Source organism: Rosa rugosa, chromosome 1 (assembly GCF_958449725.1).
Source record: "Rosa rugosa chromosome 1, drRosRugo1.1, whole genome shotgun sequence".
In the NCBI taxonomy this organism is placed as follows: Eukaryota; Viridiplantae; Streptophyta; class Magnoliopsida; order Rosales; family Rosaceae; genus Rosa; species Rosa rugosa.
In genome coordinates, this window is record NC_084820.1 from 8,194,500 (window position 1) to 8,210,303 (window position 15,804).

The 15,804-nt window shown below is 40.0% G+C and overlaps 4 protein-coding genes and 1 pseudogene across 5 annotated transcripts; 3 read left to right on the forward strand and 2 right to left on the reverse strand.

Annotated features, from left to right (window-relative positions):
- Positions 1 to 789: 789 nt before the first annotated feature.
- LOC133714463 (uncharacterized) lies at positions 790 to 2,991 on the forward strand. The gene is made up of 2 exons (XM_062140589.1): positions 790 to 973; positions 2,147 to 2,991. Exons 1-2 carry the CDS (start codon positions 849 to 851, stop codon positions 2,301 to 2,303), a joined length of 282 nt encoding a protein of 93 aa, XP_061996573.1. The 5' UTR covers positions 790 to 848; the 3' UTR covers positions 2,304 to 2,991.
- LOC133737158 ((R)-mandelonitrile lyase-like) lies at positions 2,622 to 3,753 on the forward strand (annotated as a pseudogene).
- Positions 3,754 to 3,949: 196 nt separating this feature from the next.
- On the reverse strand, positions 3,950 to 6,034 carry LOC133714455 (putative FBD-associated F-box protein At5g22720). The gene is made up of 3 exons (XM_062140582.1): positions 5,889 to 6,034; positions 4,431 to 5,683; positions 3,950 to 4,346 (listed from the first exon to the last, which is right to left on the reverse strand). Exons 2-3 carry the CDS (start codon positions 5,679 to 5,681, stop codon positions 4,131 to 4,133), a joined length of 1,467 nt encoding a protein of 488 aa, XP_061996566.1. The 5' UTR covers positions 5,682 to 5,683; positions 5,889 to 6,034; the 3' UTR covers positions 3,950 to 4,130.
- A 2,653-nt stretch (positions 6,035 to 8,687) lies between these two features.
- Positions 8,688 to 9,942, forward strand: LOC133714480 (uncharacterized). Its single transcript, XM_062140604.1, has 2 exons — positions 8,688 to 8,964; positions 9,334 to 9,942. The coding sequence occupies exons 1-2, from the start codon at positions 8,792 to 8,794 to the stop codon at positions 9,467 to 9,469; spliced, it is 309 nt and encodes a 102-aa protein (XP_061996588.1). The 5' UTR covers positions 8,688 to 8,791; the 3' UTR covers positions 9,470 to 9,942.
- A 30-nt stretch (positions 9,943 to 9,972) lies between these two features.
- On the reverse strand, positions 9,973 to 14,696 carry LOC133714468 (respiratory burst oxidase homolog protein E). 2 transcript variants are annotated; one of them, XM_062140597.1, is made up of 13 exons: positions 13,829 to 14,693; positions 13,536 to 13,695; positions 13,027 to 13,075; positions 12,776 to 12,889; positions 12,270 to 12,692; positions 11,806 to 12,189; positions 11,613 to 11,708; positions 11,406 to 11,521; positions 10,987 to 11,326; positions 10,711 to 10,899; positions 10,494 to 10,622; positions 10,320 to 10,398; positions 9,973 to 10,231 (listed from the first exon to the last, which is right to left on the reverse strand). In XM_062140597.1, exons 1-13 carry the CDS (start codon positions 14,403 to 14,405, stop codon positions 10,122 to 10,124), a joined length of 2,766 nt encoding a protein of 921 aa, XP_061996581.1. In that variant the 5' UTR covers positions 14,406 to 14,693; the 3' UTR covers positions 9,973 to 10,121. The 2 variants fall into 2 exon arrangements, with proteins under 2 accessions (XP_061996581.1, XP_061996579.1); XM_062140595.1 differs by having other exon boundaries at positions 10,018 to 10,398; positions 13,829 to 14,696.
- Positions 14,697 to 15,804: the final 1,108 nt, after the last annotated feature.

The window sequence follows — 15,804 nt, forward strand, 5'->3', positions numbered from 1 at the left end:
TTAGCAGTGGAAATATGTTAAAGAGTGTATTGCCATCTGTGATTTCAATAAACCAGATTTCTGCTTGATTTTGTTCATTCTATTTTCTTTAGCTTTAACTCTTGTGGACAAGCTGACTTTTGGAATCTTGGATTGCTCCAATTTTCCAATAAAATAGTGTAAAGAGAAGATTTCATAGCAAAGAGGTTGGAAAAATCAAGAACCGAATCCAAGATTCCAAGAAAATAGCTAGTGTAAATAGAAATGTGGGAAAAATCAAGAACCGGCTTAATGGGGTGTGAGATTAAGCAAACTAGATTGTGAAGTAAGAGGGAACTGACCTGCAAGAAACGTTGGGTCGGGAAGAAAGACATCGGTTTCAACAATGTCGTGAAGAGGGAGATGATGATTGTGAATCTTGCCTCTTAAAAACTGGATCACCCTGCTGTCCGATGGCCGGAAGGGGAACCAGGGTGGTGGTCTCTGTGGGGCAGGGCCAGGGGCTTGTGACTGGTTGTCGTCCATTTCAGCTGCAAGAAAGGGAGAGGGAGAGAGAGAGAGAGAGAGAGAGAGTTTTGAGATGAGCGGGAAAACGTAGAAAATCTTTTTTTTGTTTGAGAAGGGAGACAGGTAAAGAGTAGTAAAATATATAGGGTAAATAGAAAATTACCCAAAATTACCATTAAGTACATTTACGATGCCCTAAAGCCTAGGCCGACTCTTAATTCTTAAGGTCCTTTTTCGTCTTCTTCGTTTTTCTTTTATTAGATAGATAATAAAATAAATAAGTGTGGTAAAATTTATTAGAGGGGTAAAGGTAAAAGTTGTTTGAGGGGTTTTTTACCCGGGTAAGATCAGAGAACCCATTAATGGCGGCGAGACCCATTTGGCTTTGTCTACTTCAGGCGTTTGCTTTCTTGGTGTTGATCAATCACCAATGCCGTCGTCGCTTCTTCAAGGCCGTCGTCTTGGAACCCACGCCGGCGTCGTCAAGGTAGCTCCTTTCTTTCCTTTTCCTTCGCTCTGAGTTCGACCAGTTTCTTGTTCGTTTTGCTTAATTCGGTGTTCGTTTCTGTGAAATTGCTGGAATTTAAGGCAGTCGATATGAGCAAAATTGAAATTTTTGCTCTATTTTCTTGGTTCCCAAATCATGGTAAACTCTCTGTATTCGATCTTCTCTTTCATGTTTCGACTATCTATCGATCTGTTTAGCTTATCAAATCGTACTCATAGGGTTTGTAGTCTGTGAATTTTGACGCCTTATTGTTCCCAATGTTTTGCTATCGAATCCAATTAATTACGTTTCTGATGGGTTCTGTGAGGATTTGATTTGCCTGAACATGTAGGAAAATACCGCAAAATGATTCCGTTTGTTTTCTTTTCATCAATCTGAAGTCAAATGGTTGTTTAGTATATAGGAATAGTAGCAAAAGTTGAAATTTTTTTGAGCTGAAATGTTTGATGCTGCGCGGGTTGGAACCTCACCGTGGCATTTGACTCGATTCGAGTGTTCTTGGATTGGCTAATTTGAGCATTGTTGTTTATGTTTGTTCTTTGATACATGTACTCACGTTCACGGGTTAGCTTATTGATAAACCTAATGCCTCCGGTGTTGCATTAGAAACCTTCCCCTTTGTGGGACTTAGCACCAGACCTTACGGCCACGAGATGACCTGTTTGGCACCTTTTTGTTTTTGGTTTTGGAGTTCAGTTTCTACTGAAACATAGTGGGAAATATAAGGGAAAAAGCGGGGAGGGAGAGATGAAGAAGAATGAAAACACTAGCTTAGAAAAGAAAACGAATTGAGAATTGTTTCCCATGTTTAGTTTTCATTTTATGTACCATTCCATTTGCATTGTACTGCTTCCTCACTTACATTTGGTCCTCTATCTTTAACTAAAAAGGAAATCTGAAAATGAAAAACCAGAGAGTAACATAAAGGGGATTTGCACTGATACTAAACCCAACCGCTACTATATTGTATCAGGGTAATGTCTAATCCTACTTATCCTAGTTTTCTGTTTCTGAGATTATCTAAATAATTTTGAATGTTGTTTTGAATTTAGTTAATAGTTCTGTTATTTGTTTTAGTTCATCATGGCTTCTTTATGGTTTTGTGCCTAAGAATCCAAAGGAACTGAAAATATGAGACTTTCTGAATTGCAGATTAAGTGAAATGGCTGGTCACAAGATTGCTCATGCCACATTGAAGGGGCCAAGCGTTGTCAAGGAGATAGTTATTGGGGCAGTGCTTGGTTTGGTTGCTGGAGGCCTTTGGAAAATGCATCACTGGAATGAGCCAAGTTACCTTGTTCTTGCTTAAAGATATCTTCCCTAGCATCACTGGAAAATGCATCTGGTTGGGACCTTGTTCTTGCTTAAAGATATCTTGGTAACAGAATTGAGGGTAATGCTTCTCTGTTTTTGTAACAGAGCCAAGTTACCTGAAGTTCTTTTCCAACGCTACTGACTTCCCATCGGAGGTCTACTATAATGTCTACATTATCAGCGGAGGTGGCACTGCTGGGTGCCCTTTGGCTGCGACACTATCATCCAGGTTTCGGGTCCTCCTGCTCAAAAGAGGTGGTGTTGCTTATGGCAATCAAACCTTGATGACCCAGGATGGTTTCTGTCAGCACTCATGGATGTCAATGCCTTTGACTCTCCGACACAAGCCTTCACATCTGAAGATGGTGTTCCAAATGTCCGAGGACGCATTCTTCGAGGCAGCAGGGCCATGAATGCTGGTTTCTATATCCCTGCAGATCAGGAGTTCTTCGAAAGATCCACTTTCAATTGAGATCTTAAAGTAGGATTCCAGTGGCTCATCATCTTCATTATGTCGGGCAGCTTATGTTTGATAATCCCAGAAACGGCATCCAATTGTGCCACCAATTCCACTGGAGCACTCACTCATTCAAGCGGTTGGCATTACTGAATCAGGGGCTTACATTGAATCAGCCTCCACTGTCATCCAATTTGCATCCCCAGCCTGTACTGTGGCCACTCTCATGGAGAAGATTCTCGGGCCAGTCTCTGCTGGTTCAACTGATGTCAAGGTGAATCCTATCATTCAATTCAATTACTTCAACAGCCCAGTGGTCAGTGGATGTGATGTTCTCAGGACCAAGTCTATGGATGATTTCAAGTTCCAGGGATGGTTTGGGAATAAGGATTTTAGGTTTATAGGGCCTGCATTGCCGGTTGATCAGTCTGACTTTGACCAGATGGCAGACTTCTGCCGCCGCACTGTAAGCACCATAAGGCATTACCATGGGGGCTGCATAGCCGTGAAGGTGGTTGCTGGTGATTTCCTCGTCATTGGTATAGATGCACTCCGTACTTTTGGTATATCACCAGGGACAAATCCTCAGGCTACCCTTCTGATGCTTGGAAGGTCAGTGTCCTCAAATCATGTTAGCAGTCTTTGTCAAATTGTAGCCAATTAGATTCTTGCATATAGGGTTGTATGTTTATAGAGCTTTTGCTTAATAGAGTGGCTAGCTGACTGTTTTATTTGGTCAATTTGGCAGATATGTCGGGCAGAAGACGATGAATAACAGAAAGGGAGGATATAAAATGGTTGATTGATCATCGGTTGGGATGAAAAAGAACTGAATATACATGCTCAATGCTGCTAGTAGAGTAGCCACTAGTTGTAAGCTAGGCTGGTCGGCCCATTCAGTAATATGAATTAAGAACTTCTACTGATCTCAAATGTGCAGGTTTATGACATACAATGATACAATTAATAGCGTATTGAACTGTGAGAATGTAGTGTATATGTCTCATACTGAAGAATCAGACTTTCTGCTGCAGTTAATTTTTCTTGGAACATCTAAAACAACGTCAATTGAGTTTGGAATGAATGCTTAAACTTTTACGAGTGAAACCTAAGATGTTTAGCCCCCCCTTTCTTTCTTTCTGAGGAATGGCAATACTTCTATTGTGTATAATAAAAGCATAAAGAAAAATCCTTGCTAGCTAACAATAAAGCATTTTGTACCATTTAGTGTATGGAATGATGTACCTATCTTTATAGTAAATAAGACCAATGATTATTCATCTTCCCCTGAAGATTCAGCCTCATCATAGTCCCAGAAAGTTAATGTAATGATGTACCAATCTTTATAGTAAATAAAACCAACGATTATTCATCTTCCTCTGAAGATTCAGCCTCACCATAGTCCCAGAAAGTTAATGTAAACAACGCATATGGTGCCATCCAACGCAGAGAGTCAGTCAAGGCGGAAACTCTGGCCACTGTTTGGGGACAACGAAGACGTACAATCAAGACTTTGAGATACTTGACATTCGGTAAGGGTGGTGAGAATGTCTGCCTGAAATTTTCTGGAAATGTGATAGCCTGCAGCAACAATGTTCACAAAAGTTCAATTAACAATAAAAAAATATTGAACTTAATTACATATATGCTCGCGCGCGCACATACCTCAGCAATGGCATCGTGACGGATGTCTAGCTCTACTTTATTGCAGCAATCAAAGTTTTGAAGAAAATATCTCCAAGTAGGGAAATGTGTCCATGGAGGGAGGAAAGTGGGTTCTAGAACTTCTTCTTCATCATCCCAATTAAGCTTGATAATAGCAGCCAATGGATTTCGAGCTTTCAAAGAGATTACGTCGTTAGGCAGCAAATAACCCTCGTATCTAAAACCTCGGAGATTTGGAATATCAATAGTGGCCTTCACATTATCTCGACATGTTCGGGGCATTTCAAAGATAATCTTCGCGTGCTGAGCATAAACGCTGATATATTTCAACCTGACGCATTCACTAAGCAAGCCGATGTACTCAAGTTGAGAAAATTCTGAGGTGAATATAAAAGATTCAAGATTCTCAGCTTCAACTAGAAAAGACTTGCACTTGCAATACATAACTTGCAAGAATTTAAGACTGGAATTTTTGACAGTGATATGCCACACCAATGAGCTAAAAGAACACGAAACTAGCGACAAATGCTCGATGGAAGGACAGCCCATCCAGAGTGATTTATTCCAATTCATTTGGCAATCAAACAGCACAGCGGTTAGGGACATAGTTTTCAATGACGGAAGGCTTATCAGACCAGTACTCTCCGGTATTCTCACATGCTCCAGATTCAGACTAGTAAGAAATTGTGCATTGAGAATGGTATGGGGTATGCAGTAGTATGTGCTTTCGGCCGGATCATTGTCATCTTTTCTTTGAATGCTGATATCTAACTCTTTGACGCATCTATCAACCACAAAACTAAACCACTTGTCTATTCTAGTCGCGCCAATTAATTCAGAATCATATCTCATTCGAAGCCTGAAACTATCCAACTCCAAGAGCTTCTTTTTCTCGCAATGTTTCAAACAGCTTTCCACAAAGTCAATGAACAACAGCTTCCTGCGGACGAGATTGTCACCATCATGATCAGTAGAGTCCCCCTCGTCATCGAAATCTAAGAGGGGGGCTCCCAAAGACCACACACTTGCCCATTGTTTAGAAACAATGGTTGAGCGTATGGCAAGTTTAGTGGGAATGAGTCGGAAAATCTTGTGAACAATAAGGTCTGGAAGGTGAGGTAGCAATGTGTCCACAGCCATGGCGTTTCGATCAACCTGCTCTTGACCTTCCTTTGTTTGGTCTTGCTTTTTGACCCTTTTGTTATTTGGGTTTGCATTGCTGCATATTTGTCTTCTCGTACTTGGCGCCATAACTGGATAAAAAGAAAGGAGAACAAAGAGACAAAAAGAAAACTCTTATGGCCGGTTACCAATAATCAGCCTATGACTGAAGCCACAAAAAGAAAACGAAGAGAGAAACAATGAAACTATAAAGACCGATCGACTAACAAGATTAGATATACAGAATGAAGTTTGCGGTAATTAGCAGTTCATATATAATATTAACACAACCCATACCTCAATCTGAGTAAATCCTTGACACCCTGGTTTTCAGATCGAAGAGGAGAAGATTCGTGAGAGAAACCCTCGATTGGAATTTTTTTCTTCTCTCTCTCTCTCCCTCTCTCTTCCTTTAGTGATGCAATACATTGCGTCCTGTAGGAACCCGTGTTAAGTTTTGGTTTGGTATAGGAATCCTTGTCCCATTCAAATTTAGTATGTTATCCGGAAAAAGAAAAAGAAGAAAAACAAAGAAAAGGAGTTTTAATAGGGTATTTCTAAATGTACCCAGAAAATTTCTATGTATACCCAGCTACTTATTAATATTTAAAATATTTATTAAACCCAGTAAATATTCCCAAAATACCCATCCAAGTAAACTGATGCTCATGCGATTTGTTCCCAAAATCAAGAAAACAAATCCCGACCTCTCCAATCAACGTCAGATTCCACCAATTTGATGATCTTCTCCAAGCCATACCGAAGATTTGATCCACCAATTCTTCCTCAAATCGCTATGAGAGGAAAGATGTGATTACTGCTGAATGCATATGAACAAATCGCAATGAGAGTACATTTAGAAAACTGAATATCCCTTGTTGTCTAAATGAGATTGCGGCTGTGTAAATTCCCAAAATATTTCCTGTGATTTGTTCATCTTCTCAAATTTGATGTTTATGTACGCAGCAAAATGAATATATATGAACAAATCGCAATGAGAGGAAATATGAGATTGTTAGAGAAGAAAAGGAGTAGGGACTCGTGATGATTGATGGGATAGAGACCCAGATCCAACCACTACAACAGCCAAAAGACTTCTGCTAGTTATAGTTCATACCCATAATCATGATTTTTTTTTTTTCAGAAAACATAATCGTGATTATCCATGAGCTCCATCAAATTCTTATCCTAAGTCTATATATATATATATATATATATATATATATTCTGAAAAATCTTCTTCATTTCAAGAGATTAGACTTCAAAGTCTCTATCCTTGTTGAACAAGATCATACAATTTTGAAACAATACTAGTATCACCAATTGACTAGAGATATTCCAAACAATTTTTCTTTTTTCCCATCCCGAGGAGTACCATTAATGAAGGATATGCTGGAAATCATGAGATTGTTTGCTGGGTGCATGGTTTTGTTAAAGATGGAGGGTATTTTGGGAAACTTGTTGGATTTAAGTAGTTTTCTAAAAATAATATTTAAATATAAATAATTTGCTGGGTTCACTAAGTAATTTGCTGAGTACATTTAGAAACACCCTTTTAATATAGACTTCAACATCTCATCAATTTCATTGCACTCAGTTAAAGGTAGAGGTGGCAAACGGGCCGCTAAGCACGAGCACGGCACACTTAAAAGCGGCCCGACACGGTCCAAGCCCGTTAGTGGCCCGGCACGACCCGAGCACGTTAGAATAATGGGTCGGGTTGGGCCTAGGAATATTGGCCCATTAGCCCGGCCCGGGCCAAGCCCGCAATGGGCCCCGCACGGTCCGAGTACGACATATTGTGGGCCGGCCCGTTACAAACACAAAATTTCATTTTGTTTTTAAAAATATTAAAAAACCACAATAATGAGATTTAAATATTAGACCTCTTTATTTAAAATCTCATGATAATTCCACCAATGCTATTTGTTTTATGTTGTCAAAATAGTGAAATAAAACATTATATCCTTGTTTTGACATAAAGTATTTTTTCTAAATATTAAATATATGTTTAGTAATAAAGACTAATCTCATAATAATACAACTATAAAATGAAGGAAACAATAATATGATACTGTACATACATGTGCATTTGCAAGCATAATTAGCTATAATGAGCTACGCTCATGGTACTGCCAGAGGTACTGATTCCCGCCAAAGGAGTAGCCTACGGATACACTGCCAGGCGAGCTACCGCCTGAGCCTCGGATTGCCCCCAGATCACCGCCGACGCGCCGTGCCAAGATAGCATCAGAAGCTCCTGACGCTGGGAACTGAAGCACATCAGTCCCACATCGAAAACAAGGAGAAGATCAGCCTTCTCCTCACCTATAAAAGGTTCTCTCCTCTGTCCTCATTAATTACGCATTTACTACTCATTTATTGTTATGCTGTCTATATGCATTGACTGACTTAGGCATCGGAGAAGTGAAGACCGCCCAACGCGGTCTCCCTCTGACGCCTTGTCTTTCGTTTGACAGCTAGCGAAGATTATCAAGTCCTCAGAGTAGCGGTCCGCCCACCGGACCCGCGTTAAACGAAGGTTCGGCTACCGCCTAACTTTGAGCATTAACAGATACTAAATCTACATTATATTAATAAAGATTAATCTCACAATAATATACTAAAAGCAATATATTTTGAGTTATTTTTTTCTTTCTTTCTTTCTTGTAGTGGAATATAAAAAATTATTAGAAAACTAATCTTAAAAAGCTAAGACTAAGAAAAACATTGTAGAACTTAATTGATTTTAATGTTTTAAATAGTTAAATAAAATTAATTTTTATTTATTCAAATTAATATTTTAAAATCATGTTTTATAGTGGGTAGGCACGAGCACGACCCGTTTATTGACCTGACACGAGCACGGCACGGCACGATATGGGCTCCGGCCATGGGTCAGACCGGGCTTAATGTTTAAGTAAATGGGCCGACACGATAATAAATGGGCCGGCCCAAGCACGACACGAAGCACGACTAGGCCCGCTTAAAATGGGCCGGGTCGGGTCAGGAAAGAAAAAAGTTGTGGCTTTAGGAAAGAAAAAACTTACCCCCTGCCCCAAGATTAAACCGTGCTCTCCAATCTAAACCGGCTTGAAAAGGCGGTGTAGTAAACTTGAACAGGGCCTCTCAAACCGGTTAATAAACCCTCACAAAACCCCTAGTTCTGCGTTTTTGAAACATTGACCCATCATCGAGCTATGGAGGGCTTTCAAAAATGGGTCGGGAAAATCACAAAAGATGTAAAAGCCGCCTCTGAAAAAGCTTCATCATCTTCTTCTTCTTCTTCTTCCTTTGAAGGTCCTCGTTCTACTGAAGGCCTCTCTGCCGCTTTGTCCGATCAGTCTCGTATTGTAGTCGCCAGACCTGTTAGGTACAGACCCATCTAGCTCTAACCTTTTAAGGTTTATAAATTTCTGATTGTATGTGTGAATTGGGTTACTTTGGTGTGAAATTTGTGAAATATTTGATCAATTTATGCAATAGGGTCATAATGCCTTGTCTTTAACTAACAAATATGCTACCAAAGTATGGTTCTTTAATCGCTTTTTCGCAAATTGATTCTGGGTTTTGCTATTGAGCTTCCCAAACTTGTTTTGGCTTGTGTTTAAGTAGAGTTGATCACGTATTGGTGAGGCTTGAATTAGTATATGAACTTGTGTTATGGTTAAGTGAACTTCAATAGTTGGACTGAATTTCTGCAATTGGACTGAATTGGTAAATTTTTTATGTTTACTTGCAGAGGAGTGGTGTCCCTGTGGACATGCTCAAAGTTATGTGCAATTGCCTTTGTTGCTGGGATCATTGTTGGCTATACCCTGAAGCGACGCGTTAAACGCTGGGCTAACAAGCTTCTCAAGAGGATCAGAGACGATTGATTGCACCTAGGTTGAGTTATGTTATCGCATTCAATAGATGAGTGATTCTCTAACATTAGTTGTGTAGAGAGTGCATTTTTGAGGAGTTTTCAGCTTCTGTGGTGACAAATGCATCTCACCTTATCAACAGATATTGTTATCCTTTTTAAACTATTATGGTGAAGTTTTAAGCTAGTTGTGAGGCTGATTCTTGGGTTGTTTACCGACTAGATTTTGTTCCTGTGGTTATGAATTCGTGCAACTGCCGTTATCTGTGATTTAAGTTGGAGTAAAACTATAAGCTGAATGCTGCCTATTTTGTTTCTGTGTGAACTATGAGATGAAGATGTGTGAAACCACTCTTGCATCGAACCTGAAGTAGTATACATATTGATGATTATGTGATTTGGATATCTTTGTCAATCACCATAACACTTCATCTATGAACTTTGGAAATAAATAGCAGGAGCTCATTAGTTTTAATCTTTTTCTCATGTTTTATTGAAATTCTCTATGATATTGGTCTACATTTCTTTATATATATATATGGTAAACAATTGCATTTACATCTTTCTGAGCTACTATCATTATACATATATGATTAGTTTCATCTATGGATAATCAGAATGATTACAAAAGAATAGCTGTGTCATCTTTGTGTAACTTCCTAGTTTTAAAAGTACTCCTTATGGAATTCAAAGCGTGTCGATGTCTTGTGACTGAGCTCAAGTGATAGCATCTTCAGCTCCTTTGCTAACATTGGCATCCCACAGTAGAATACCCCTGCAAAATAACATATTCTTAGATCCAGTTGTTTTTGAATTCTTGATTTTACGTGTATAGTTCTGGACTTCTGGTAGCTTATCTTTACCTACTGTCGAAAATGGATGCTTGGAAGCTATCTTGGTAAACACTTCTTTCCAATTAGGTCTTGCAAAATGAGTCATTACCTGCAAAAGCATCAATGTTGAAAGGTCATTTATTGCTTAGGAAAATAATTACCCGTTTACTGTTTGTTGAGGGAAATGGTAATGAAGTATCATACTCTGGTGCCAGATAGGATGTCAACTCCATGTTTGGCATGGTTGAGAGCTTGGACCATGGTGATTAGAGTTGACCTTGCATCACCCTCTTCGTAGACACTCGTAAGGTAGTTGTGAAGTTCAATCTGACCCTGTTAAGAGAAAAGGACGAGAGTCAGGAAGCTCATCCCTAAAGTGATATAACTATGTTCTGAAAAGATTAGAAATGCATTGCTTTACTTTGTGATCCATTTCTGCCACTTCATCCATGACTCCTTTAAACCACTCGAAAGAGCCAGGTTCTCTGGTAACCCAGTAGAAATGAGCATTTGTAGTCCTCTGTGATTTCTTCTTGTCATTGGGTGTCAAACATGATGATGTAAAGCTATTTAGGCTGCCTGATGGTGTACTAGTTTCTGTATTTGAATCCTATGTCATAAATGCATATAATCTTAGTTACCAAGAAGAGAATATTAGATAGTGACAAACAACCTGCTTAGATGTTATGAATTGTACCAGTTGTTCTTCTGCTGTTCTTGTGCTGTTAAGAAGATCTTTAAGGATGCTTACAAAAGGGGTAGCTCCAATGCCAAGACCCACAAGGAGTAGGACATCATAGTTGCGGTAGTCCTGTGCCGGTGCCCCATATGGACCATCAAAAAACAATTTGGGTTGGCTGCATAGTCTTATTTGATCCATATCTTGTGGCTGAGCAACACTAGTCCGATGAACTAAAGATAATGAATGATCTCCCTCAGAAATGGCTCGCTTCAATTCTTGCGTCCAGTCTCCAACTGTTCGGATATGAACACTGAGATGCTCATCCCCAGGTGCTGAGGTGATGGAAAATGGGTGCCTGAAAACGATTGCATTCATGAAATTAACAAAAGGTGAGAATGGAAAGGGAAGTTCGTTTCATCCAGAATCACACTTACCATTCAAATGGGGAGATTGTTGGGCATTGTAGAAATATGTATTGTCCACTTCTGTACTTAAATCCAGGTGGCTTGGACATGATTAAGCTGATAACATTTCCGGGTAAGATTGTAGCCTGTTGAAGGATCATAAACCACCTTAGTAATCTACAAACATCTCAAATACTCAGAACCATACAGGCTTAGATTTTAGTGAAGTTCGGTCACCTTTAGTATCTTAACTGAATAGTGTTTTGATCTACATGTTCGGATACTGCGCTCTACTACATACAGCAGAAATGGAACAGAGATGTACATCCATGTCTGGGAGATTTAGGAAGGCATATATGAGTATTACTGGTAGCAGTTCATAAATGAGCCACAATTTTTTGTTGTAACTATGGTTACTCAAATTCCTTACCGTTTTCTGATACCACTCGTGGACAAAGTACAAACAGCTTCCATGGATGAGTAGCAAAACGTAGACCAGACCTAGCAGATGATGAGAATACCAGAACGCATTAAACCCAGTCAGTTTGTTCAAGGGGGCAGGAAGCCTCACCATGTTCCTTCGAAAGTGACTCGCTGCTAGCGTGAATGAGATGGCCATAAAAATCACCATCAGAATTCCAGTCAAGCCTTCTGGTCCAGTGAATAAGAATTTGTACGTCGGGTTTTTGCCATGGAAATCAGAGGATATTGGCTCAAATTCTTCCGCAGATGAGTTTACTAGACGAGGAAAGTCACATGCCACATGGTTCCCAGCATGAACAATTATTCCAATTGCTATAGCAAATGCAATCATCTGTAGGAAAATGTCAAACACTGTTCAACAAAAACAGAACTAGACTAGTGGAAATGTGTGACTACTGACTAGCCCTTTACCTTGTGGAAATTAATGTTGTCATCAAAGGGAATGAAGAACCTAGCTCGTGTTGATTGAAGCCATGTCAATGTGTTACGACAAACAGGTAAAAGGATGAGGGCCATGTTAAGCTTCAAAGTTTCTGCAGCTCCTTTGGCTACTGGCAAGCAATAGCCGATGACTTCAAATGCTGCTTTGTTTCTGTATTGGTAGAATTTCCAGGCAAAAAGTGAAGCCATTGCAACAATCCACAGTAATAAAATCCAACCGCGTTGCAAATTGTCTAGTATGAGACACTGAAGTGAACGATTTAGTCTCCGAAGCAGATTCTTGGGCCTGAAGGAATTCAGGTTCTGACTCCAACCTACACTAACTGCGCTCAATGGTCTGCTGTAGTTTATGTATACGTCTCTTTGTAAAAGCAGTGCTTCCAATTGCCATAACTGATTAGAGGTTAAGTAAACATGAGAGGCAAATTTTTGAATCATTGACATGAACATCAATTCTTCAAAGTTCCCATTTTTACCTCAATATAACCAAAATTTTCGGGGTCTAGTTCTTCCATTATCAATGAAGCATATTCTTCAGCTTGTTCTTTCAGCTTTGATAGCTTGTTTGCTGAAGCACTCAGCATTATAAGCTGAAACTCAAGAGATTCAAATTCATTTTTATGCGATTATACTGAAGACACCAAGTAAAGCATTACATGTCTAGCAAGATAGTTACTTCGGAGTTACAGATTAGGAAAATTAACCAATTACTGAACAATTTATTTACCTCTTGCACTCCCTCCCTTGTGATTCTTCCATCCTCATTGCTATCTGCCCTGAAAACATTTCAAAGCGAAGAGTCTAAAAAAGTGGAAAAAAAAAAAAAAATCTTTACCAACTAAACAACTAGATAAGAGTCATAAGATTAGTGGATTTCATGAGTAAGAAAGTCATGAACTTTTTGGTGGGTTAGAAAAGCATGAACTGCTTTCCTAGTCTGCAAAATTCACACCTACAGAAGAGGCAAAGCTTGCACATAGTTCAAAAGCATTTAACCTAAAATTTTCAGAGGTCTTGAATCTTGGTGGGTGGGTTCATCTATTCAAGTAGATAGAACACACAAAAGACACAACCAAACGCAAAAAACTCTCCAAAAAGAGAATTTTCCCAAAAAGTAAAAACAAATTAGTGGACTAATCTGGCGGGTAATTTGACCATAATCTGGGGCCGTCGATTTGTTAGAAACCTGGCCCCAACTCTCAAAGGTAGACCTAATCAACGGCTGAGAACACATACATGTCGAAGAAAATTTGAAGGCGCGCATCAAAGCTCTGGTCCGAGATTTGTATCCAAAAATCATGAAGTTCTTCCTTCGTGATCTTCGTAATTTTCTGCCGCCGCCTCCTCGCCAATGTGTCAAATATCCCCACCGCAAACTCCTCCGAGTCCGCCATCCCTTCACACGGTCATCAAATCATTTTCAAATTCCGATAATAAAAAAAAATTCTATAATACATTAACGTATCAGTACATGCTTATACTATCCGTAACGTGTCAAAACCATAACTTGATAGAAGTTAAATTCTTACCTATGCATCGACCAAAGTCTCCTCTGGCGAGCAATCCGTGGACGGCCAGCGACTCGAACCTGGCCTCCACTTGCTTCCACAGCTCCTCGGCGTCGCTAGGTCCGGTGGTCTTGCTGATGAACCTCAGGCCGTTGAGAGCTCTTTGCGCGCTCGATCTTGTCCGTTGAAGCTTTGCCTTCAGCCTCCTCGCCTCTCGTGGCGGAAGAACGAGTTCACCTGAATTGGAAGACGCGGCGGTCCTCGACGACGACGATCTGATCAGCCACCCGAATGTGCGGCGAATGCTCCGTGACGTAGCGGAGAGGCTCCTTCCTAGCATTCCTGTCCCCGTCTCCTCTTCCTCCTCCTCCTCCGGCGTGTCGTTCCCCACCGGCGCGACGCTGCACACGACAATGTCATCGTCGTCGTTGTTGAGCTCTAGTGTGACCTCAACCAGGTCTTGGTTGTTGTGATTAGTGAGGTCGTTGAGAAATATAGGCAGCATTGCGCCGCAAAGGCGGTGGTGCTGACGATCATGATCAGGTAAGCTGTAGTTTGATCGCTTGGAACCAAACGACGGGGTCGCCGGCGACGTCATTATAAATATATTTCAGGCCAGCTTTGTGTGACTGAAATGTGGAGGACTAAGTAGAAACGATGAAGCGGTGGGAGGGTTAATTGGGTCACACGTTAGGACTGGAATTCAGAATGGTTCTAAGAAAACAAGACAAATACCTCCCAACCGATCACTCCTCCTACACGATTTCAACGCTTTTGTGGTCTCTAGAGTTGGAGTAGTTGATATTTTGCTCATGAGGCCAAATGTCTTCTAGACAATTATTCCACTTGGAGAAGCTTATATATAAAGAATATTAGCTCCCAAATAGGCAAATACAAAATAATACGTACTATTACTTTTTTTTTTCTTTTGGGTCTTTTGAGAGAAAGTGTGTGAATTTAAGAAAAATAAAAGAATAAAATGTTACATTTCTTGCAATGTCTTCTTTTTTATGGGGATTTGGTCATCTCCCGTCTTCATTAAGATTCACCACTATTTATAAATATACTAAATACGAAATACGTAGAGTTTTAAATCTCTATATTTTCATACACTTTTAATGATTAATAAGATGAAAGACATATGTCGTGTTCATACATATAACGCACATCTTCTACGACCTCTCATCCTATTACACTTTCACCACAGACTTTTCCTCCAAACTTTACTCATTCTTATAAAGACTCCTAAATTTGATAACGGTTATTGAGATATAGTTCTCGATCACAGAGAAAGAAATATATGGAAGGAGATGGAGGGGCAATACAGGATATGACACTGTTCCCATCCGGCTATGAGAGGGGAAAGTGACTGTGGGTATATCAATCGGGCCGCGGTGGTGAGTTATTTCAGAGTTGTTGTTCAAGAAATTATGCTGATATCTTTCCTCTCCAACACGCCCCCTCACGTGCAACCTAGCTCTAGGTCTGCACGTGAAATTAATTAATCCAATTCCCACATTGGAAATTGGGACACAAGCCTCATATCGGAGACTTGGTCAAAACAATCCAAGGCCTATCGGACACTTGGTAACAATCCAATCGGAATTTTCCGATGGCAATATAAGGAACTCAAATTTAGGCCCATGACAATTGGAGACGCAATTGGAGACGGACCCGCTCTGATACCATGTTAAACAGCGACTAGCGTGGCCCGTGGTCCACCATTGTACCGATACTGTCCCAACTTAACCACCCGATAGGTGTTGGGTTTTAATCACAAAAGGCCTCGGTACAATTGGGTAAGAGTCACCCACTTATAAGTTATATTTTATTTGTCACTTTTCCAATGTGGGATATTTCCTCTCCAACAAATTAATGGCCTAAAAGAATGGCAAGTAGGAATAAACAAGATATTTGCTCAAAAAATAAAAGAAACATGTACGGTTAAGTGGTTAACCATGCCATTCATGGCCTAAAACAAGGGCAAGGTATAGGTA